Source organism: Felis catus, chromosome C1 (assembly GCF_018350175.1).
Source record: "Felis catus isolate Fca126 chromosome C1, F.catus_Fca126_mat1.0, whole genome shotgun sequence".
NCBI lineage: Eukaryota > Metazoa > Chordata > Mammalia > Carnivora > Felidae > Felis > Felis catus.
The window spans coordinates 149,663,768-149,689,623 of NC_058375.1; the positions used below are offsets into that span (position 1 = coordinate 149,663,768).

At 39.9% G+C, this 25,856-nt stretch overlaps 1 protein-coding gene across 7 annotated transcripts in view; it reads right to left on the reverse strand.

Annotated features, from left to right (window-relative positions):
- The window catches only part of ITGB6 (integrin subunit beta 6), a 132,562-nt gene that overhangs the window by 67,025 nt on the left and 39,681 nt on the right, over window positions 1-25,856 (reverse strand). The window contains exons 2-8 of one of the 7 annotated variants that reach the window (XM_023259380.2): window positions 10,158-10,239; window positions 9,409-9,461; window positions 8,992-9,061; window positions 8,808-8,883; window positions 7,991-8,070; window positions 5,230-5,434; window positions 4,124-4,370 (exon numbers count right to left, since the gene is read on the reverse strand). In XM_023259380.2, coding sequence (XP_023115148.2) covers window positions 4,124-4,370; window positions 5,230-5,434; window positions 7,991-8,070; window positions 8,808-8,883; window positions 8,992-9,036 — 653 coding nt within the window. In that variant the 5' untranslated portion in view covers window positions 9,037-9,061; window positions 9,409-9,461; window positions 10,158-10,239. Of the gene's footprint in view, window positions 1-4,123; window positions 4,371-5,229; window positions 5,435-7,990; window positions 8,071-8,807; window positions 8,884-8,991; window positions 9,224-9,408; window positions 9,462-10,157; window positions 10,240-25,856 lie in introns of those variants that run through there. The other 6 variants (XM_023259383.2, XM_023259379.2, XM_023259382.2 and 3 more) reach the window with 6 other exon arrangements.

A 25,856-nucleotide genomic window follows, 5' to 3' on the forward strand; every position in this document is an offset into this window, starting at 1 on the left:
TGTAATCCTAGATGAAACCGCACTACTGCACTACTAGACTTTCTACCAAGCTTAACATACCAGAGATCTAAATAAATACAAATTAAAAATAAATAAATAAATACACATTTTAAGCAAATACAACATTCTCTATTAAATATATATATATATGAGGGCCAGAGCATCAGAAATGCTTTGGGAGGCTGTTAGAACCAAGTTCACTTCCCTTCACAAGTGAATCAAACAATTGATAATAGTAATCATACCTTACTATTTAATATGCAGCATAAATCTATTCTCTAGAAAGCTTTTTGTTGAGTCTTGCCAGAACTGCTATTCTTCTCTACTACCAGAAATCTGGCTTCATTTGGGGTAGCAATACACTTCCTTTGCAACTAGCCATGGCTATGTAACAAGTCCTGGCCAATGAGATGAAAGTATAAGGAATTGGGGAAAATTTGTGGCAAGACTCCTTAAATCAAGGAAATAAAATTCATCATCCATTTATGATTTTTTAAAAATGTACCAAATAAGGAAAAGAACTTTCTTGATCTGATAAAAGGAATAAAAACAAAACAAAACAAAACAAAAAACAGTAGCTGATAATATAACCAATAGTGAAACATTGAAGATTCCCTCCTAAGATCACAAGCAAGTTAAGTAACATCATTCTCCACTTCTATTTAAAATCGTATTAATGACCCTAAGCAGTACAACAAGGCAAGAAACAGAAAGAAGAGGCATAAGTATTAGAAGAGGAAGAGGTTGTTATAAATGACACAATCATGTACATAAAAAATTCTAAGAAATCTATAAAAAACTAGACTGGAATCAATGAGAAAAATTTATCAAGGCTGCAGAATGCAATGTGAATATGCAAAATAATTCCATTTCTATATGTTATCAACAAACAAGTAGAAAATACCTTTAGCAACAGAATTTAAAAAAAAAAAAACCCTAGGAATAAATCAAAAAAAGGATGTATAGGATATCTACCCTGAAAATGACAAACCATTGCTGAAAGAAAGTAAACAAGACCTAAATGAATGAAAATATATGTCATATGCAATGATTGGAACATTCAGTATTTTTAAGATGTCCATTCTCCTTAAATTGACTTATCATTTCAATGCAATTCCAATCAAAATCTCAGCATATTTTCTGAAGAAATCTACAATGTGATTCTAAAATTTCTGTGGAAATGCAAAGGATCTAGAATAGCAAAACAAAAGAGGAACAAAGTGGGAGAATTTACGCTCCTGATTTTAAGACTGTTTATAAAGTTGTAGTAATAAAGACTGTAAGGCATTGGTGGTTACATGGGTGTATTCAATGGATCAGGGGAACGGAATGGAGTGTCCAGAATTACATTCATACATATATAGTCAATTACTTATTAACAAAGATATAAAGATAATTCAATGGGGAAAGGAAAGTCTTGCTTAACAAATAGTGCTGGAGCAATTGGGTATTTGCATGAAAACAAAAGATGAACCTAAGCCTTTTCCTCATTCTAAATACAAAAACCAATTTGAGGTCATAGACCTAAATGCAAAAGCTTCAACCGTAAAGTTTCTAGAAGAAAAATAGGAAGAATATTTGGGATATTTGCTAAGGTAAAGATTTTTTTTAGGACAAAAAAACACACTAGCCACAAATTTAAAAATTGAAAAATGGAACTCCCACAAAATTAGAAACTTTTGCTTGACCAAAGGCATTGCTAGAAAAATAAAAATACAACCCACAAACAGGGAAGAAATATTTGTGAAACATATATTTGACAAAGAACTTATATCCATATATTTGACAAAGAACTTTTATCCAGGATATACAAGGAAATTATATAACATAATATTGAAAAGAATCTAATTTTTAAAAATGGGCAAAAAACTTGAAAAAATACTTCACAAAATAAGATATGAGAATGGAAGGAAAACCATGAAAAGATGCTCAACATCATTTGTTATTAGGGGAATGCAAATCAAAACTACAATAATATACATAGCTATCAGAATGGCTAAAACTGGAAAGACTGACAGTACTAAGTGTTATCAAGGATTTTGAATGATTGGAACACACTGCTGATGGAAATGCAAAATGGCAAATCTACTTTGGAAAACAATCTGATAGTTTATTTAAAAATTAAAACTACACTTATCATACAATTTAGTAACTCCAATTCTAGGTATCTATCCAAGAGGAATAAAAACATACATACACACAAAGATTTAGTGGCAAGCGATCATGGCAGCATTTTTCATGATAGGCAAAAAATGGGAAACAATCCAAATATCCATCAATGAAAGAATGAATAAACAAAGTGTAGTAAATCCATACAACGGACTATTACTTAAAACCGAAAGGAACAAGCTACTGATCAACATAAAATCATGGATGAGTCTCAGAAACATTATATTGAATAAAAGAAGCCAGAAACAAAAGGTATATACTATATTATTTCATTTATATGAAATCCAGGAATAGGCAAAACCAATCTAAATTATGGAAATCAGAAAGCAGTTACCTCTAGGCGAATAGAACCGACTATAATGTGGCACAAAGAAACTTTCTGAGGTGATGGAAATGTTTTACATCATGTTTTATGTGGTAATTACATTGGTATATTCAATTGTCAAAACTCATCAAACTGAACATTTCTGATGTATGGCATCTTGGTGCGTGTCAATGATACCTCAAAATAAAAGGTGGGGAGAAAGGCAGTGCCTTTGATTGATCTGCCCCCCTTTTCCTCTTTCTTTACTGCCTGGAATGAAGAAGTAATGAGTTGCATCCCTGAAAACTCCTTGGGCCTTGAAGATAAAATCCAAGAGTCAATGATGGGAGAGCAAAAAGCAGATAAGGCCCAGATCCCTGATGTGTGGAACTGCCATACCAGCCTTGAATTGCCTTTTTCTAGACTCCCTTCATGTGAAGCCCTTCATGTGAAAAAGAAAACAAAAACCAAAAACCTTCCCTTTTTAAGCTACTATCTCTGGTGCTTGCAACCAAACACAATTCCTAACAGCTACAATCAGTGATGAGTTCCTTTCATGGTCAAATTAGCTTTGTCTATGTCAGATTCTAGCTGGGAACCACACTGAAAAGTTTTTAAATGATATTATAAAGGTGCTTGTCTTTTAGAGATTGATGCCTTGGGTGTATAAAAGTATTAAAAGTCAATATACTTTTGGAAAGCCGTTGCATATATACTGGATTCATAGTAGTAAGGGGCTTGGTTTTAGACCAACCCAGATTTTGGTACAGATCACTGATTAGTCATGTGGCCTTGGGAAAATTACTAACCTCTCAGAGCCTCTGTTACTTCCTCTGAGTAGAAGGATGATAAAACCTGCTTTGAACTGCTGTTATTATGAAGATTGAATGAGGTCATGTGTGTGCAACCTGTAGCACAGTGTCTGGCACACAGCAAATGGTAGCTCTTTTTAATAGAAGGATGTTGAATCATTTGATTTTGAACGTGTCATTGACCGTACACGTATGCCATCACAAAGCAACTTTCCCTTGACCATCACCTGGATAACACATGGTTTTAATAGTTGACAGTAGCAGGTTACAATAGAGTCCATAATGCTTATTTTCCTACTGAATTGGGTAGCAGAGAAGGCTGGAAATAATAGGAGAAAGCCAAGCGATAAGAGAAATCCACATTTCCCAAAGTATGTCAGAGGGAACTGTATAAATTGTTATTTTGGCAGAAATCATGGTCATGGAGAAAAATACTCTGAGAAAGTATGGGTTACTGTCAAACAGCCTCAGAAAGAGGCGGCCTTTGGGAATAGAAGGTCTCTGAGAGGTTGTAGATGGACACAGGCCATTGAAACCTATAGTGAAAGAGTCACTTCCCCTGTCTGCAGAACACAAAGCCAAATTTGCCACTCCTGAAAAAAGATTCTACACAGGAAGACAGATGTGAGGATGCTGAGAGAACCCAAGGCCAGAACCAGGTATTAAGATGAGGTCACCTTGGTTCCAAAATGCCCGGACAACTGAGAGAGCTGCCAAGATCCAACCTGGCAGGAGGGAAATGCCAGGGAGTTAGCAAGCTCCTGGCAAGTGCCACTCAGAGCAGGGCCATCTCTACAGAAAATCAGTGTTCAAAGATGCCAGAGAATCATTTACTTACCTGCAAGGGTTGGCGATTTCTTCTGGTGTTGTTTTCATAAAAGGGGAGACGGGTTTTTCCACAAAAGAGCCGAAGCCCAGTCTAAAGTTGCTGGTTAATTTAGACATCTCCTTGGAAAGCAGGGAGCCCAGCTCTTTGATTGTGTTGAGGTCATCATCCATGGAGGCTGAGAGGTCCATGAGGTAATACAAGTCCACTGGGTAGTCCTCTGTCTGGCGGACTTGCACTTGCAGGGTCTGTTCACTACCTGCAAAGCCCATGTAAGAAAAGAAAATCCTTAAAAATACATTGAGACTGGGGCACCTGGGTGGCTCAGTCGGTTGGGCGTCCGACCTCAGCTGGGGTCATGATCTCACGGTCCGTGAGTTCAAGCCCCACATCAGGGTCTGTGCTGATAGCTCAGAGCCTGGAGCCTGCTTTGGATTCTTTGTACCCCCCCCCCCCACTCTCTGTGTACTCTCCCTCCCACATTTGTGCTCTGTCTCACTCTGTCTCTCAAAAATAAATAAATGTTTAGATGAAAAATACATTGAGACTTACTTGTGAATAGCCATTTACTGGGCCAACTGGCTACTTCATACCAATAAGAACTTGCTGAAGATACTGAGGATTTCATAAACTACCTGGTCAAGTTTACAAGTGAACGAGCCCATGAAAAATCTTTCAGCAGTGAGTTTAGAGCTACTAAAGGAGGTAAAAGTTAGGATATTTTATATCTCCTTGGGAGAACTAGCATCCATTTAGATGGAAGATAAGCTGAATTTTTTGTATGTGGTTTTAGCCAGGGAGAAGAAAATAAAGAGGTGTTTAAAGCTACATTACAGTGCTTGAAGAAATGTGAGGTAGGCCCTAACAACATTTGAGCAATTCAAATGCTTACTATTAGATAAGCTTATTTTAGTGATGCATTTGGAGTGTGAGTGACCAATGTGAATGAAGAAGAGTATTAGGCCAGAGATTCTCTATTTCCTTAAGAATGGGAACTCTGACTCATAATAATCATGACATGTAACATGGTACCAGATCTATTAGCGTAATAATGGTATTACCATATGTGATGGTAGATTTATTTACGTGAGCCAATGCTCGTGTAAATCACAACATACCTGGTCTCAATTTAAGAGTCAAGCTTTGAGGTGCAATCTGAACAATGTCAGAACTATTTTTCTGTCTGCCTACACTGAGAGGCTTATTTGTAAGTATTTCTATTTGGGAGACAGGGTTTTCGATGAAGGTTAGTTGACATCCTTTAGCTAAAAGAGTTGCTGGGGTATCACACCTTTCTCCAATTCCAGATGGATGGGTAAAATTCTAAAACAAGAAAAAAAAAAACAATAAAGAGAAAAATAAGACAAATCTCCATTTCTTTATAAGACAATATTTTTTTTTTGCTTGTTTTGCTAGTTAGGCAGCTTGCCATACTCAGTATATCATATCCCCATGTGCCTGATGTTAATTGTAGGCCTAAAATTAAGTTATAGCAGAATAACCAGAGAATTCTGCCAGTGAAATTCTGAGTAAAATTTGATTCTCCTTTTAATTATACCAGTTGAATTCCCCTACCAGTTGTTTATTTGTTTGTGTTGCTATTTTGTTCTTAATGCTCACTTCTTTAAAGCTCTGTGCCATGACCACCAGATCCTTGAAACAGTTGGTTGATAAATTTAATATCATTCCATGAAAATATCTGCTTGGATTGACCTGTAGGCTCCTGGACTGTCTTAGCTCTCTGTGTGTCTGTTATCAAATCTGATGACAAAGAAAGCCTTTCCTGTGGGTTCTGAAAGGGCAAAGATTGTGACATCTCCCCATCTAGCTCTCTGTTCTGGCTTAACTTGTGGATACATTCATTACCCCTCTATTGAGGCCTTACTTCACTAAAGTTGGCCTCTTGGGGACTGTAAACTCAGTGTCTGAAAGTGTTCCAGTTCAAGGTCTTTTGGAACTTTTCTCCAAGATTTGGAAGTGGAGAAGGGAAGCAAAGAGAATATGGTGTAAAAGACTACTTTTTTGTGTAGGACTCAGGAGTTTCCCAGGCCCCTTCTGATCCACTTGGTAACAGGAGGCAGTGAGATGATGTTTCCAGGCTAGAAACAACCTTGCAACATTGACCCAGATGGAGTTGAGAGATAATTACCTGTCTTAGCCCACAGCACAGCTGCTCTAGAGCTACTGAAGTTCTAGGCAACGTCAAATTTGAGACTCATGGACTGTCATGCTTGGAAAGAAGCAAACCAAGGCTCATAGGGTTTTCCTCATCTCTTAGAATTCTAAGCCACTCTAGCTATTTCACCAACTAGAAAGGTTACATTTCTTCTGAAATTGATTTTTTAGAATTCATTATTTGTCAGTGAGGCCTGGTACATATTTGAGGCCCTAGACTAAGCATAGCAAACGCTGTAACTTCCCATGCTATATCCAAGGCAAACAGTGGCTTGACAAGGCCTCAGAATGCTTCTCAACACAATATCGCTGCCACCACCTGTAACCACAGTGTTGGCCAAAGTGTCAGAGGTGGTGTTAACCATAGAACCTATTTTTTTTTCCAATCTACTCTAAACAGAAGCCTCGTGTACTGTTTGCTTCAGTTGTCTCAACTGATGTAACTACTTCTCCTGTTAGAGTGTGTTCAGAATACTCTGCCTTTGAAAATTGACAATAATGTGACTAACAAGTGTCATGCACAAGTAAAGCTATTCAGGAGTGACTTAAGAAACCCCCTCTAATGAGTGCTAAAATAATACATTTAAATAAAAATCTACAGGTAGGCGTATTGTTAGACTGATTTGTCGTTGTGGGTCTCTGGCATGAAATTAACACCATCTTCTTCAGAGAGTCAACATAAAAAAATGTGGGTTTTCCTCTCTGTATATTCTCAAAACTGCTTTTGATATATGAGTTTACAAAAAGCATAACTCCCTCACATGTGTATGTATGTCCCATCAGTCAGAACAGTAGTGGGGGAGTGAGCTGGTTTGTGCTCTGTGTCTGTGAGGCTTTCCTCCATGGTATACACTCAACTTGGAATTTGAGATTTAGTAATTATAGCCTACTCCTGAGCCAGGCACTCAGGTTTGTTCCCCTTTGAGCATACTACTCAGTTCTTGCTGAACTTGGCGTTTGTATGCTTTGATTTGTGTTCAGATTCTTTTTGTGAGATTCAGTAGAGAATTGTTTTAAATCCAGGAAGAGTTAAGACAGCTCAGGAATCATTTACAGATGGCTCTAAGGTGTCACAGGAGGCAGTGACTTAGGATTCCTTGTTACATGTGCCCCCACCCCCTTATACTACTTTTACATAGTTTTCCGTTTGATCAGATAAGGAATGTCTGTTTCGGGCTTTGTCATCAGTGTGGTACAGAGTCACCAAGCTCATGAAAGCTTAATTTTTAAAAGAACTGGATACTGTCTGAATACTAAAATTTGCCCCAAACCTCGAAGACATCTCTTAGAACCCAGCGGTGGCTCCGAATGGATCCTTAGACAGAGTGCAACTATGCTATTGAAGTTAAATGTATGTTTAACTTTAGAAAATATCCTCTCCGTGATCTCTGATTACTCAGAGCCTTGGCATTTGACATGTAACCGGTTAGAAGCGACTTTAAAATAAGAGGAGGGATCAGGTTAATAAAAGATCCTGAGTTAGGTATTTTTCACAATGATTTGACATTCACTACTTCCGCAAATTGTTTCTGAGAGTAATCACGTGAATGACACTGTGATCTACTAATGCTTACATTTTTCTTTCCTGATTTGTTTCGCTCCTATACCCCACAGAAAGCAGAAAACTATCAGAATAATCATCGATGGAATCCGCAGGAAGTATAACTGCATTTTTTATAAACACGATGAGGTCATTTGTTTTACCTCCTGAGAACACCAGGCACACTGAGGTCCAATGAGTAAGCAGTCTTCACAGGTTTCTGCACCTCCCATAGCACAGCCACCTGTGTTTAAACCCAGCAAGACACAAGGGATTCAGCACATTTTCGGTCACTCCACTTACGAGAAAGAAGTATGGCTCTTAAAATACATGAATGAAACAACATCAAAGTCAATTTTAGTCTTCAAAGATCAGTCCTTGAAATTTTGGCAGCTCGTTAAAAAGTTGATATTTTACATCCGTCACATTGAGAACACTTATGTCTTTTTAGCCAAAATGATCATTCTTTTTTTCTTGAAATATAAAACTATCTCAGCTTTCACAAACTTAGAATCACTCAATTTATTAGCCTCATTCACTATCATACACTTTAATTTTTAGAAATTATTTGCAACTATTAAAAAATGCTTCTCTCTTAAATGTGTTATTTTTTTATTCTTAAAATAAGGTCTTCTTTTTCAAGATTATTACTCTTAAGCGGAAGACCTTGTACAATAGAATAGCTGGAAAAGTTACCAAGATGGTTGTCACGAAGGTATTAAGGAGCCCTATTGTGTAGAAAAGCTGTTTAATTCTCCTCATTAAGATGCCCACGCAACCTTTGTATTTATTTACCTGAAGCCTAGAGCATTTGCTGTGGGAACAGCCCTGCCTCCGCCTGTAATTTGTTAGTGTTCCTTCAATGGCAACGAGCAAACGAACAGATCAAATAAAAAATGACTTCAGATCTAGTTTCTGAACCAAATGACAGGTTTGTCAAGCATACCGTGAAAGCAATATATCGGAGAGCTTAGGTCTTACCTTGTACGTGATCGTTCCTTCCTAGAAATAGAAAGAACAGGCAAAGCAGTTCAATCCCCATTCGTTTCAGTTCTCGCTGTGCAGACAGATTAAAAAATGAATTACCTTCAACATTACAAGACCAAAGCTGAACATCGTTAAAGTCTTTCTTTTCTTGAGGTGTAAAATTTTAAATACTACTTACGCTGCTTTGAAAAGAAACTTGAGATGTAAATTTAAAAGTTTTCATTAAGACTGAAATGAAAACAGGCTACCTGGACAGGTAAAGAAGGAAAGCTGTGTTTAAAAGCAACTTCAACATGATTTACTTCCTTGTTCTCCTTATAAGGAAGGCAGGTGTACGTACAATCACCAAGAAGGTGGGGAAATTCATTCAGTAGAAATTTTTGTATAAATTCTCTTAGTCTCTCTGCACCCTAGAGAAAGTTAATATCTTTAGTGAAATAGTAATCAATGAAATGTCAAAAGAGCAATGGAACTAGAATCTAAAGTTTTTCCTGAAATAGTTTTGATTTAATGGCAACAGTAAAGGTGATACATAAAATACAAGGCTATAACTTCTATGTAAGAAGGGTTTTAAAAATAAGCTAAAGGCAGATACCTGAGATTTTTGTATTCCATTGTTAAATCCTTTGCAGAAAATTGAAATGAACTCTGAAAAATAAAATTCATTTTACAGTCAAACTAGAAGGCAGACTAGGGAAAGCAAAACACTGCTCCTTTGTTTTTCATATTGGATGAAAGATATTTTTTCATGAGTATAGAATTCTTTTTTTTAAGTTTATTTATTTTGAAAGAGAGAGGGCACAAGTAGGGGATTGGCAGAGAGAGAAGAGAGAGAGGGAATCCCAAGCAGGCTCCATGCTATCAGCACAGGGCCTGACGCGGGGCTCAAACACAAACTGTGAGATCATGACCTGAGCTGGTATCAACAGCCAGACACTTAAACAACTGAACCACCCAGGAGCCCCCTCAGCGTAGAATTCTCAATTAAAAAGTGTTATTGGAAATAAATATAATATATGAAAATGAAATTAGACCCAGAGTAGATAATTTCACAACAACAGCAATGGACACAGAAATGGTGGTGCCTAGGATTCAGCATCCCTTTGGATAGGGACCAACGGCTCTTCTTTCTGTCCCAGCCTCTAACTCGCCACATAGCCCATAGCAGGTATTTACTTGTTAAAAGAAACAGTGACCAATTTAAAATATATACAATCTATGGCTAAATTCATGTGGTTGATTGCCTATTTTCCCAATGTATTCAGGAGAGTGTTTGGGGATTTGTAAAAACTGAAAACCAGTAAGAATCAAATATTCGCTTTGTTACTCTCTAAACTCTCTGACCTTGGACAGGCTTCTTTGTGGCTGGGCCTATGTCCTGGGAGATTATCCTTTAAAGGTGTATTTCTAGACAAGCATGCGAATTCTGTGGAGAGAGGAAAAGCTAATTATAGACTGCTCAAGTTCTTCTCGGAAGGCTGTGTTCAATTTGGAACTCCATCATACACAAGAACATGAAAGAACATGGCAAGAATCCTGTAGAGAGAAACTAGAATTATTAAAAAGCTGAAAGATATACCTTTTGGGAGAAAAATACAGTTGTACAAAATCAGTCGATTTATAAAAGCTTGAAGAAGAAATATTTGAGGCACAAAATATCTGTGTCCTTGATATTGTCTCCATATTTGTACTTAGTATTAGCAGTCATTCATTCATTCATTCATTCCTTCAGCAAATATTTATTGAACATCTACTCTGTGCCAGATATTGTTCTAGAAGCAGAGGATATGTCAGTGAACAAAAGCAAGTTCTTGACTCATGAAGCATATAGTCTAAGCTGCTTCTTAAAATCAGGCAATAATGAAGTTGAATAAAAATGACAAAGCTGGGTAAAAGGAAAGAGGGGTAGAGAGGGTATGTTATTTTATTTAGGATAATCAGGGAAGAGTTTTCTGCTCAGCTGACATCTGACAGAGCCCTAACTGACTTCGGCAACCAAATGCAAACGCCTTGAGACAGCCTCGTGCTCAGCATTGTCAAAGACAGTGAGAACAAAAACGGACAAGAGGCGTAGGAAATGAGGTCAGATTTAGAGGCAGAGGCCAGAGTGCATGTAGTCTCGACCTTGAACTTTATTCTAAATGTGTTTGCAAGGTCATTGGAAGGTCGAAAGCAGAATAATATTATTTGATTTGCATTTAAAAAGAATTACTCTGGCTGCCATGGAGGTCATAATGTATGGGGGAAGATTAGAAGGCAAGAGGCTGATTAGAAATTTATGGCAATTGTTGAGGACAGAGACAAAATGATTGAAACTAGGGTGTTGATGATATAGGAGGACAGTGGTAGGTGGATACAGGTTATAATTTGAAAACAGAATAAGGCTTATGGAATATTGGTGTGCATATGGAAGAGAGATTTTTGGCCTGAGCAACTGAATATATAATACTCTTTCCTAAGAAGGGTTACCCTGGGTAAAGATCAGGTTTCACATGATGGAGGATGGAACTAAAAAATATGTTATGCTTGAGACCTCTAGAAGATAACCAAGTGAAGACACCACATAGGCAGCTTGGTATCTGAGTCTGGGAGTGGGGGTGGTTTTGAAGTGTGAACTGTAAATTTGAGACCATCAACATGGATTTAAGCTGAATTAGATCCCAAGTAAGGGAAGGTAGATAAGGAAGAGCTCTGAGAACTAAACCCTGGGGCCTGCAAATAGCTAGGGGTCTGGAGCAGAAGGATCCAGTAAAGGAAGCTGCTATCTAAAAAACACTCCTCTAGCTAAACAGGAACTTCTTTCCTGGAAGACCATTCTCCAAGTATCTCCCACATTTGTGTATATCTTGCAAGCAGAGGCACTGACTGCTTTTGTTCTGGATTATCTTTTCAAGGGTGTTTGCAAAGTGAATAGCCTTTGAAGGTAGAGATACTGTCTGTCTGTAGGACAAAGAGCAAATTGCTTCCAGCTTTGGAAGACAGAGATGAGTCACCCTCAGAATAGGAGCAAGCATGCTTATTGCCCATTATAAAGGATTCGGTTTCCCTAAGCTTGGGGCTCCTCTCTTGTAACACAGGCATTCACATGAGCAGCTGCCACTTCTTCCCCTTTGTGTCACCTCCTGGGAATTGGCCTTGAGGAACTGGTAAATAGAAAGTGCTGTTCCTCTGGCCATTGCTATTGCTGTGAATAACATAGTCCATTATCTCTGACCTAGGCACCTCATGTGTCTGTCAGCACCCATGGATCTGTGATAAGCTAACTTGTTAGCTTGGAAGGAAAATCTCAAGTCCTTCACAGTTCTTGACAATTTTCTACTTGAAATCCACCTTTTCCTATAGACTAAACATGCAATTGTCAAATCTCATTTTTAAAAAAATTTTTTTAACGTTTTTTGAGAGAGAGAGAGAGAGAGAGAGAGAGAGTATGAGAGGAGGAGGGGCAGAGAGAGGGAGACAGAATCTGAAGCAGGCTTCAGGCTTTGAGCTGTCAGCGCAGAGCCCGATGCAGGGCTCAAACTCATGGACCGCGAGATCATGACCTGAACCAGTCGAACCCTTAACCGACTGAGCCACCCAGGTGCCCCTGTCAAATCTCATTTTGAAAGATAATCTTACACCCCAAAAGACTGCCTAAAATACCTTGGACTGACCAGTGCCGCCCCAGTCATTGAGCTGTCTGTGTACCCACTGACCTCCCTGGCAACCACCATCAGGTACTTTGGACGAGCTGGGATCAAGGATACCTGCACAACCCTGGATGTGACCACTCCCTAGAAAGTTTTCTCTAAGGATCTAGCCACCACCAAAAATCTACCTCTCCCAGCCTGTCTTGCAGTTAAGAGAATTCCAGTGACTAACTCATGCCAATGGAATATGAGTGAGAGTGGCTTACACCAGGTCCAGGCCATCTTCATGCCCCTCTGCCAACTGGATGCGGGCAGCCGCAGCAAGGTCCTGGGGAAATTCCAGACACTGAGTTCCACCCTGTGCTTAAATTGAGGACCCTGTACCATCCCATGTATAGACTTCCATCCCAGTTCTTAAAGTCATAATTGCACTGCTTTATCTATCCTGTCTCTGATTGCAACCCCTCAATGTTAATTCCCTCCCCTACTTCCAAGCCTTTGCACATTCCTTTGTGCTGCGTGGAGGCCCCTGCCTTCATCTCATTCCTCTCACTGGCTACCTCAGCTTGCTGCCAGGTCTCAGCGCAGACATCAGTACCCACAGGAGGACCTTCATGGTCTCTCCAGACCTCTGTGTGCAGACTTTCTCTAGGACAGCCCTGTTCACTCTGCTTGTAATTGCCTAATACTTGCTTCTCGTGCCCACTAGGCTGGGAGCTCCTTTAAGGCACTTGCTTATTCAACACGTATTTATTGAATTCTTCCTCCATATCAGGCAGGGACTGTGTCTTAATCTTTATATTCCCAGGAAACAGCATAATGCCTAGTACTTTGTAGGTAGTCAGTTAATATTTATCAAGTAAATGAATGAATTTTATATTTTCATTGTCAAGAATTTTACCTGTTATAAAGCAGGTACTCTATGGATATTGAGTAAATTGATAAGTAAATGAATGAATGCTTTTTGGAAACTGCATAATATAATTAGGAGAGGGAAAAGGTGTCCCCTGTTTGGGTGGTGATGAAAGTTGACAGAAAGCTTAAAAGGCAGGGTGGAAAAAATACTTTAGAGAAAATATAAAGCAGAACAATACTACAAGAAAACATCCATCCACTCTGTTTTCACCTGGGCACCACTCTAGATAATTTGTAACAGGCTATAAGGCATAGAGAAAACATTCTTGCTTCCTGAAGATGTGGTGCCTGGTGCCTTCTCCTGGAAAGTACCTGCCCTCTGTACCCCTATAGATGGAAGTGGCCCTCATTGTTCCATGAGCTAACCAGCACCCCATGAGGTATCCTAAATGAAAACAGTGTCCCCTTAGCCAAGCCACTCAGATTAATTACTTCTGCTCCTTTATATATGGAATTTGAACTAGAAAGCACAGACTAAAAAATCAAGGATTTGGCACTGAGGCTGAAGCTGAAGCTAGCAGGGAGAAGATATCTGGTTAGAGGGAAAATGATGCTTCAGGAGTGAATCAATGTCTAGAGGAACTGGCAGCTACAAGAAGGTAAAAGAGGAAGAAGCCCGAGGTAGAGGAAAGCCATAATGAGCAGAAGATGAAGTGGGGGGTTGAGAGCATCAGAGTGGAAGCAGCAGAGAAGGGCCCCTGTACCACATGAAGAGGACACTAGAGTCAGGTCCGCAAACTCACTCTGTCAAGGAGGAAGCATGGCACAGGCTGAGAATTGCTATGGATCCCACATGCCCGTCCAGATCAAATGTCTCTGAGGCTTGGTCTTCCTGGGTTTCACAAGATCCTGTCTCTTTTAGGGCACTGTGTATTCTTACAACCAATTCCCATCACTTGTAGGGTGTCCAAGGAGTCTGTATATTCTTTAAAATCAAGAGATCCTGTCACATCATGTAAAATTTGGACAGAATTATACTGTCCTGATTGCTCAGAGTCCTGCCTGGGGCTCTCACTCTGAGGGTCTGACCTTCTTCAAAGGATCTGAGCCAGGGGGGCAGGGGAAGTAACACAGCTCAGCTCTTACACTCTGCCCTTCAACTAGCCTTTCCTTCTGAGATTCAGAAATGGGCTGAGTTCAGCAGAGCCCTAACTTCAGGAAGCCATGTGAACCCATCTGACTCACTATAATTGGCTTGGGTCTCTCCAGACGCAGCCAGTCATCCGTATTAGAGAATGACAATCTAGGGCTCAGGTGGGCCAGCCTCCAGGCACCTCAAAACACTCCTGAGTAAGCCTGGGTGGCATCCAATTCAAACTCCGGGGACCTTAGTGAGGACTGCTAGCTCTTGGGATGTACTACCTGCTTTATTTCAAGTACCAGTGACAAGTCCACCTGTAGTTGTCTTTCTAAGAAAATGTTTCACAGTGAGTAGAAGACAGAAGAAAAATGACAGTGGAAATGGATGCTTTGTCTTAGGGTCTGACCCTGATGCATTTATGTATGTGACACACTGCAGGGTAGGCCTTCTGTGGCACGCTATGGCTGACTTGTGGATGTGTGTAATTCAGGGAGTGCAGAATCTGGAAGTGGATACGTTTGTCTCATATTCAAGACTTTCAGAAAAATTCTTTTAAAGAAGGATATGGAATAGTTTCCTGTCATCTTAGTGAATAATGCCCACGGTATATTAAGTGCTAGTGAAATTTTTTGTGGCCTAGGTCTTACATTCTAGTGTGGAGTTTACTTTTTCTCTTGTGGTAAAATATACATAACATAAAATTTATCACTGTAACCATTCTTAACTGTATAATTCATTGGCATTAACTACGTTCACATTGTTGTGACTTTCACCAGTATCCATCTCCAGAATTTTTATCATCCCAAACCAAAACTTTGTACCCACTAAACAATAACTTGCTGTGTCCTTGGCCCCCGTCAACCACAACTCATTCTTTCTATCTCTATGAATTAGACTATTCTAGGGAACTCACATAAGTAGTATCATACAGTAAAGTCTCTTGGGGTGCCTGGGTGGCTCAGTCGGTTAAGCGGCCGACTTGGGCTCAGGTCATGATCTCGCGCGGTCCGTGAGTTCGAGCCCCGCATCAGGCTCTGTGCTGACAGCTCAGAGCCTGGAGCCTACTTCAGATTCTGTGTCTCCCTCTCTCTGACCCTCCCCCATTCATGCTCTGTCTCTCTCTGTCTCAAAAATAAATAAACGTTAAAAAAAAATTTTAAAGTCTCTTATATGTGACTTATTTCACTTAGCATAATGTTGGCTCATCCACATTGTAGATGCTTTAGAATATCATTCCTTTTTCAGAAATAGTATTCCACTGTGTGGATAAAGCACATTTTGTTTATCTCCTCGTCTGTCCGTGGCCATTTGAGTTGCTTCCACCTTTTGGCTATTGTGAATAATCCTGCTATGAACATAGGCTCTGTTTGAGTCTGGAGCTTCCTTTGTAAAGTCTACATGACACCCATGATGGGAGGAAGTCGGGTGCAGTGGGAAGAATTTACATTTTTTGTGTAGAGACCTGGGTTCAGACAGCAGCCCTGCCAGGTCCTACTGTATATCCTTGGGGATTGATCTCTGAGCACTTTAGTTTCCAGTCTGTGAAATAGTGATAATATCCACTTTTCAAGATTATGGTGAAGATTCAATTATACCATTCTGGGATAAATCTGTATTGTGAAGGGCCCAAACATTGTATGATTTGGGGTGCCGTCTTCAAGAAAAGGAATGCAAAATTGGAAATAAATTAGGTATGGAAGTGTCTATCTAGTTAAAATGAGCAAGAAAGCAAGAAAGGAAGGAAGGAAGAAAAGGAAAGAAAGAAAGAAAGAAAGAAAGAAAGAAAGAAAGAAAGAAAGAAAAGAAGAGAAAAGAAAAGAAGCGAAGCCAAAAAAAACCATGATAAACTATGCAAGACTTGGAGAATCCACTCCCTTCCTTCATGATATCTCCTTAGGCAGTTCACCAGAAATGCTTGCTCATGGTAATCCAGGTTCCCTGTCCGCACTTGGAGCCACCTGCAGCCCCCAGCTACTCCCAGACACCTGTACAACGTGGCACCTAGACTGAGCCTTCATTCCTTTCATGCCAAAACTTCCTCTGATTTCACTCAGGATTCATGTTGACTGTAGTTAGCTTTATTGAGTTCTTCCCATTTGCCAGGCACTGTTAAACATTTTGTTAATATTGCCTTATTTCATTCTCACAGTTACCCTATGAAGTAGGGACTATTTTATTTCCATTTACCAAATGAGAAAACTGAGGCATGAGAAGCTCTGTAACCTGCCCAGTGTCACTGACTTGCTCAGGCAGCAGAGCCCTGGAGACAGAACGCCCCCTCCAACCTGAGCTTAGCGTCAGTAGGGAAACTGCCTCCTGATAGATAAAAGATGTTCATAGAATTGTCAAGCAGCTGTCAGCAAGAAATTAAATCCTCCAAGGAATCTTTAAGCATGTCTGCCTCTCAATCTCCAGACTCTGTCTCCAGCTCTAGCTCTGTATCCAGCTGTCTTTCTTTTGGTTTGTTTTGTTGTTCATCTTGTGGGTCATTCACCACCAAAAATGAGACAGAAATGTGGTCCTGGATCACACAATCATGTTTTTATTCCTTCTCTGATTGAAGTCTGCTACAAAATCACTTAAAAACAAATGAAACAAAGCATGCTGCCCGGCCCTTCAGGGGAAGGAGACACCACTTGGGAGCCAGGCCTGGCATCGAGTCCAGAAGAGGGAGGTCACAGGCATGTCCTGTGGCCAGGAAATGACTCAGAATTAACTCCTCCTGGTCTTCCACATGCAGTCACCCTCCACCCAATTTTGGAGTTCAGTACTCAGTCACACTTAGTTAAAAGAAGATAGTTCTTACTTGGCAAATCTGATGTAGATCTTACATGTTAGGCCTGCTTGAGAAGCGTATTCACTTCAGGTTTGGGAAATTATTTTGAATTCTAAAAGAACTAGCTCCTTCTGTACTTTAGTTTGTGGAAAAAAATTCCAAAGACAAGATTTTTCATGAAATATCAGTGAATCTGAGTTTATTCTGACTTGACTCAGAACTAGACTCTCTCTTTGTGCCCCTATTTTCCTATCTATGAAGTGAACGGTATGCCATGGTAAGACGTCCATTGCAAAGTGATTTACTCATTCACAGCTTGCAAAACCATTAAATATTTTTTTTCTTTTCTTTTTAAAAGATAATTCAAGTGGTCTATCCAGAGGTTAGGATTCCTTGGTTTTAAGCAAAATTTTTTTTTTTTCTGATGAGCACCATCACTTATATATGGGGCTGCAATGGGCAGCAGCATTACTGGTAAAAACTGGTTCTAATTTATTCATTCATTTATTCATTCATTCATTCATTTACTAACTCATTCAGCAGATACCTGTTGAGATCCTACTATGTCCCAAGCACTGTTCTGGGAATACAACATTGATTAAAATTGACAAAGTCTCTCCCTTATGGAGCTTACATTCCTCGAAGAGATGCACAATAAACCCGCAAACAAATAAAGATGCCAGGCAGTGACACATGCTAAGAAAAGTAAAGGATAGTAAGAGGTCAGAAAATGGCCAAGGTGGGGTAGCCAGAAAAGCTTCTGATAAGGTGGCGTTAAACAATACCCTGGAAGTCAAGGAGGGAGACGCATGGCTCTCTGGAGGAAGATCAAGTATAAGGTTTTAGGCAGCACTATTTGGGAATAGACAAGGTGGCTGGTGAAATTAGGTTGGACAGAGTGAATGACCATGAGGAGGTAATAGGGGACAGGCCAGAGAGGCAAGGGGAAGTAGGGAGCTCATTAGGAGAGTCTTGTTGGCCATGGGCAGGACTCTGGATTTGTATTCTAAGAGAGAAAGAAAATTTTTATGGGGTTTTGGTGGGACATGATGTAGCTAATGTTTTAATGTTTTGAAGGGATCACTCTGATCAGACAAAGATGGAAGCAGGGAGACCTATCAGAGGCTATTTTAGTAGTTGTGACCAGAGATGTTGAAAGCTCAGACAAGGAAGGTAGAAAGAAGTGGTTAGATTCTGGACATACTTCCAAAATAGACAGGATTTACAAATGGACCTTGTGTAGGGAAGGAGAGAAATCAAGGGCTCAAGGAAGACACCAAGAATAACGGAGGTCTCCACTTGATAACCCCACCATCACCAACAGGTTTTTCCAGACGTGTCATAGAGACATTGGATAATGTCAGCCCACAGTAAGAGTCATGGTCAGTTCTAGTTGGCTCTGATAACCTGTGGAGTCACGTGGAATCATAACTGTGCAAAACGTGTTCTTGGCAGAACAGGCAGGGTCAGAACTATGCAGGCAGGTGCTCCATGGTGAGACTGTCAACATACTTGTGTTGTTAATATTCTTTTAGTCCACTGAAAGTCTGATTAGCTGATGTCTCTGTTCTTGAATTCTTCATGACTTGGCATTTGGGGAGCAAAAGAAAACCTGGAAAATCCCCATGGCCCCACAGTCCTCTCTAGCTGCACAGGTAGATGATTGGGGTGACTTTCAATACCAAGAGTCTGCCCTAACAGATTTTTAAAAATGCATTTCTCATTAGGCCACTGTGAGAGGGCAGGTGAGCTGGGCATTTTTTAATTAAAACAAGATCTTGCAAAGTGGAAGGATTTCACACTTTTTTCCTTAAAGATGCAATTTAGGGGCACCTAGGTGGCTCAGTTAGTTAAGCATCCAACTCTTGGTTTTGGCTCAGGTCATGATCTCACAGTTGCTGAGTTTGAGTCCTGCATCAGGCTTTGTGCTGACAGTGAGTGTGGAGCCTGTTTGGGATTCTCTCTCTCTGTCTCTCTCTCTCTCTGCCCCACCCCTGCTTATGCTCTCTATCTCAAAATAAATAAATTAACTTAAAAAAAGATGCAATCTATTAGCTGCAACAGTAGAGATGGTTTTTACTTATTATTATTATTATTATTATTATTATTATTAAAGTAGGCTTCACGTCCAGTGCAGAGCCCAATGCAAGGCTTGAACTCAAGACCCTGAGTTGACATCAAGAGTCAGACACTTGGGGCACCTGCATGGCTCAGTCAGGTAAGTGTCCAACTCTTGGTTTTGGCTCAGTTCATGATGTCACAGTTTCATGAGGTCAAGCCCCGCATCGGGCTTTGTGCTGGCAGCATGGAGCCTGCTTGGGATTCTCTCTCTCCCTCTCTCTGCCCCTCCCCCACTCACACTGTCTCTTTCTCTCTCAAATAAAACATAACTTAAAAAAAAAATTGTTGGGGCGCCTGGGTGGCGCAGTCGGTTAAGCGTCCGACTTCAGCCAGGTCACGATCTCGCGGTCCGTGAGTTCCAGCCCCGCGTCGGGCTCTGGGCTGATGGCTCGGAGCCTGGAGCCTGTTTCCGATTCTGTGTCTCCCTCTCTCTCTGCCCCTCCCCCGTTCATGCTCTGTCTCTCTCTGTCCCAAAAATAAAAAGTAAAACGTTGAAAAAAAAAAATTAAAAAAAAAAAAAAAAAGAGTCTGGTACGTAACCAACTGAGCCACTCAGGCACCCCAAGGTTTTGTTTTTGTTTTTGTTTTAATGTTTTTGTTTTTTTTTTTTTTTTTTGAGAGGGAGACAGAGACAGAATTCTAGTGGGTTAGGGGCAGAGAGAGAGAGGGAGACAGAATCCGAAGCAGGCTCCAGGCTCTGAGCTGTCAGCACAGAGCCCGACTCAGGGCTCGAACTCCTGAGCTCTGAGATCATGACCCGAGCCTAAGTCGGACGCCCAACCAACTGAACCACCCAGGCGCCCAAGGTTTTTATTTTCTAAAAAACTGGGAGAAATGATCACCAGCAATTACGTTTAAGGAATATCCTTGAGGAGTTCTATAGAAGGTTTATTACTTTCAACTGCCATTTTATGGACTTTTCTGATTGTTGCTGATACCCACTCACTGAATTCTACCAGTAAGTTTAATACCCAATAAATTATTCTAACAATTATTCAAAAATCTCGTTAGCCTGGTGATGTCTCAATAATTGGAAGGGGAGAAAGAAGAAAAGCAAAATTCAGCTGGCATGTATTAAAGATGGTAAGGAGGATTTTTATACAGCAGAAACAATCTATCTAAATGTTGTTGGGCTTGATTGCTTTCAGACAAAATGTGCCTCCAAGGAGCTGTCAGACGTGAGGGACTTGGAGGAAGTGTGAAAACTGCCTGCCTGTCCTACAACCTGTTGTCTCAGAGCTCCTCTGGGTGCAGCTGTACTGGCAGAGTCCCTTCTCTAGGCCAGGTAGCCCAAGAGCGTGTACCAGGGTTTCAGCTGATCCCTAGTGCAGTGGAGGGCTCAACAGTAGTTTCAACATTTTTTTAGGTGGTGAATAATTTTCTTCATATCAAGGAGTTCAAAGTGTTAAAATTCCAACCAAAACACATATAGTGAAAGTTTTTGATAGAAGAAAATTTGTGTTCGTTGCGTATGTTTGGGGAGAGTTTGCTTTTTTGTTTTTTGTTTCTTGGTTTTTTTGGCAAATTTCCTATACATTGATAGAATTAGGATATCTGGAGCATTAATAGCTCAAATGCATGGAAAATGCAGTTGTTGGCTCTGGTCTCATCCAGATCTTGGTGGATTATTGGATATTTGTTGCACAGTGTAAATTAATTTTGAAATGGTTTGGGGTCTAAACTTTAGGCAATCAAGGATTAGGAAGACAGGATTTAAATGTTAGGTCAACCAATAGAATGATTTATTTTGTTGTGTGTCACTGGAGGAAGAACACTGAATAAAGTATGACTTTAGATCATAATGTATCAATATTGTCTCCTGAAGTCTGTTCTCAAGAGAGCTGTTAATCCTTGCCGTTATGAGGAAATGCTCCTATAGTTTAGTTAATACAGATGATCAAATCGCCCATATCAGAAATCACAATGCTCATTAACCTATTAAACACTTTAAGAAGCCCCACAGTGAAGAAAATAGCTTACCTTTGTTTAACAATTAAACAAACAATTAAACAACAAATATTTGCTTAAGGAAAGTCTTTTTTCTTCATGTATTTATTAGCATCCCTAGATCCATTTCCATCTAATAGTTTCAGAAGAAGAATAGAGATATTGAAAGTTTTATGAATATTTACCTAGGCTACTGTCAAGGAGATCCAGAATCAAATTTAAAAATTGTAGCCAGATTTCCCAAGAAAATCCAGGTCTGAATTTGTTTCCTGTTGTATTTTGAAGGCATTATCTAATTCAAAGATCTTTCAAGATGGGTTTTCCTGAAAAAAAATTCTCTTTCTCAGAGAAGTCCAAAGGGCAAGTCCATTTAGATGATAGTTCAGATAAGGGACTTGGGATAGTGCTGACTCAAATCTCTAAACTCAAACCCAGGCCTTGACCTTGGTTATTTAAAAAGCCCAGATATCATTGGGCTTTTTGTACTGAACGACTTAGTCTTGTCTCCCTTGTGAGACACTGCACGTTACTTCCCTATGACACAGAGGACCCCCCTGCTGCTTGTGTCCGCCCTTTGCTTATTTCTTGTTAGTACAGCAGCCCGTCCTCAAACTCTCATTGGTGTACCCATCAGCCTGTCTTGACTGCAGGTCTAGAAGAGTTCTTTGGGTAGGAAGCATCGCTTTCAGGCAAGAGATTGTGCAACATTTTGTTGTTGTTGTTGTTGTTGTTGTTGTTGTTGTTGTTGTTCCTGTTGTTTTTTTCTGTCTCAGGCCCTTAGGATGTAAGGCTTCAGGCAAGGTCGGAAAGATCTGCTTAGATCTGGATGTCCCTCCTTGATATCATCATTCTGCTAACAAGACTCATTTCTAACAGTGGTCACTTGTGTGTCATCCTTTAACAATAAAAATGTTGTTCCTTCATTGAGATAAGAGCCTAAGTGAATATATAAGAAATGAGTTATTTGTCTATGTTGTGAGGTGTCAAAATAGCAAAAGAGGAGTCACTGTAATTCACTCTGCTTAATTTTCCAAGAAAAGGGTAAAATGGGATATAGGTGCTTTTAAAACATGGAAGCCAATAACTTATTTTTTTTTTTAACACATAAGGACCATGTTTCAAAGCTTATATTTGCAAGTATTTTTTCTTGTTCTCAGATAAGCAAGCTGGATTATTCATTTGAACTACATGCAGATAGTAGGAAGGTTGTCAGAAATCAGTTTGAAAATCCAAAAACCAAGAAATACTGAGATATAAGAAAGAGAATGTTCACTGATTTTATGTGGCTGAATCTAGCTTTGGAGTGAGACAAAACTAAAGTTACAATAACATTTTCAGACAACCCCACTCTAACAATATAGCATCATCTGACTTTAGAAAGAAATCATTTAACCTGTTCCATGGAACATGAAAAACAAATTACCTTGGTCTTGATAGTAATCTTAAAACAGCAATAGCAAACAATCGCCCTTACAATGTACCAGGCACCGTTCTAAATCTTTTTTCACACTGTTAGGTAAGGTACTAATATTCTACCCTTTTAAAAAACAATATTTAGGGGCACCTGGGTGGCCCAGTCAGTTAAATGTCCAACTTCGGCTTAGGTCATGATATCACATGAGTGAGATCTTGCCATGAGTTCGAGCCCTGCATTGGGCTCTGTGCTGACAGGTCAGAGCCTGGAGCCTGATTCGGATTCTAGGTCTCCCTCTCTCTCTGCCCCTCCCCCACTGTGCTCTATCTCTCTCTTTCTCTCTCTCTCAAAAATAAACATTAAAAAATTAAAAATAAAAATAAACAATAATTTAATTTGATATTTTAGAACAGTTTTAGATTAATTAGTACAGAGAATTCCCATAGGTCTCACACCCAGGCATCTCTATTATTCCCTATCAGTACATCTTAGATTAGTATGGTATATTTGTTACAGTAATAAACCCATATTGATACATTATTATCATCTAAAGTCCATACTTTATTGAGATTTCCTCAGGTTTTACTTAATATCCTTTTTTTTTTTCAAGAATCCAATACAGGAAACCACATTACACCTGTTGTCATATTTCCTTAAGCTCCTCTTGAATTCTCCCCGTTATACAAAAGAAAAAACAACCAAACCAAAAACAAACGCTGCACAGAGAGAGGTTAAATAACTTGCCCGTGGTCTCATAGTTACTAAGTGGAAAAGTTGGCCTCAAATCCAAGCAGTCTGATTCCGGCATGGGATTCACCTTTGTACTGAATTATTGTTGCTCTAATAGTATTATTTCAACTTGAATTACTTACATGACGTGTCTGGTCAGGCAGCAGAGTGGTGAATGTACCTGACCCAGGTCCTACTTAGTGTTCTCTTCGGTCTGAATCATCTCCTCTTCTTATAAGGACAATTATAAGGATTTAGGGCCCACCCAAATAGTCCAGGATGATCGTCTCAAGATCCTTAATTTCTCTGCAAATCTCTTTTCTAAACAAGATCACATTCACAGGTTCTGGGTAGATATATCTTCTGCTACCGCCACATTCAACCCACTACAGGGGCTAATAATGCGCACAGGGCTGTTGTGAGGTACTTGATACATGGTAGGCATACTTTAAAAATAATAGCCATTTTATCATTCTTTTATACAGCATGAGGCCCCGGATACAAAAGTGTTAAGTTGGGTAAATGTCTCAACTGAAATAAATGCATTCATCTGTATCTAGTTTACAACTATTATTAACCTTAACGATTGCTTTATAGTATGGTTGTCTTAGTTCCTAACACTCGGTCCTGCCAGGAACTTCACAAGGTTGTCTGAATTGAGCCTTCTTTCTTTACTAGGTGGTAGGGGCGGGGGACACCCTCAGTCAACACTTTCAGCTAATGACTTTTGTCAGAAACACAAAAGGACTTCAGGCTTACAAATAATTTCCTCATCAAGAGTATTATGACCCAGAGTCTTGATGAATGAATTTCCTGTCTGTTGCCCATGCTGATGGATATGCAGCAGAAAAAAACAGCTGGGCAGCCTCAGCTGCTTCTCTGCCCTTTGGCTACCCTCTGTGGTCACTAGATGTGGCAGCCCCATTTCCTGATCTGGATCTTTATTTCAGGGATGGAGTTAGGGCTCACTGCTGAGTTTTCAACACCCATCCCACTTCACCCCCACTCCTCTGCATTGCTGTTCCACCCCCTCCCCGTGCTGTCTCTTGCAGTCACTTCCCTCTGAGTTGGCTTCTGTGAAATTCCTTCTGCATTGGTCAGAGCCACAGAGTCTCAGAATGTTAGGGCAGAAAGGACCTTTAGACAGCCAAATCCAATCTCCCTCTATTGTTCCCCCAACGCTGTCTTTATATAGTCAGCCAATGCATTGAACATCTACTCTGGGTGACACGTGATGCTAGGTGCTAGTTATGGTGAGCCAGCTCAATGGAAAGCTTCCCAGAATGACAGCGGGTCACCTCCATGCTGCCTGAGTAGGTGTCCATATGATCTCTGATACCTTATGTTTTACTTAGAAGCAATCCTTTAATATACATGTTCTTAACCTGAGGTCTACCTACTAACAGAACTTGGGGAGGAGGGTCTGTGGCCTTGGAATGGGAAAATAATTATACCAATCTCAGATTAAAATGAAACATTTCCTTCCATTATAAATGCAGAAAACAAACCACTGTCATATTAGCAGTCCCCGTTAACTCTCACCAGGAGAACTTGCACATATTTTTCATATCACTTTATATTCGTGGCAGATATTTCAAAATGTTGTCAACACTTATCATTGTGTCAAAATCATAGTAGTCATTAGACCTGCCTCTGGGCGTTGTTATTTAAAGTGTTAATAAAGAAGTACGTGTGTTACTGTAACATAAATTTGTTTTTCAGTACTTTGATAGCCATGTTTCAATCTAATTGGCTATATTTTAGGAATTTGAAAACATTCTCCCTGCAAAGGGATCCGTAGGCTTCATTAGATTGCCAAAGGGGTCCATGGCATACAAAAAAGGTTCAGAACCCGTAAGTGAGGAAAGGCAATAATAGGCGTGCAAGCTAAAAAGACTCTAGACCTTCCAAAACCCACTGAAATTTTCTTCATCTTTTTATCCCTGTAATGAGATTGAGACATCAGGTATACAGATGTAGGCCACCTAACTGTTCCTGGATCACTCAAATGTGCAAGTTGGCCCTGTGCAAGGCAAAACGAGCATGATTTGGGGTTTCCAAAATAAGATCTAGTACTGGGGAGGAATGTGGTCAGGTTTTGACTACACTGATGTTCTTTAGGCCAATGCTTCCAAATTTCTCTGAATCCCAAAGTTAAGAAAGACTCTGAGTGTTGAGAAGGACCAGAGAGGATTCCCAGCGATGAATCCAGAGTTAAAAAGTTCTTAAAGAAAGGTTTAGGCAAATAATTAATACATTGAGTGAGGCGTAGCTCGTAAATTCAACTTTTATTCAACCTATACTTCTTTTAACCCTCATTTAGGTATGCTATCACTGAATTACCTACAGTGATTCTCATTGTATTTCCATATACCAGTTGGTGAATTAACATTTTAAATTTAAGCTACTGTACATAGCTCTGTCTCGGTGG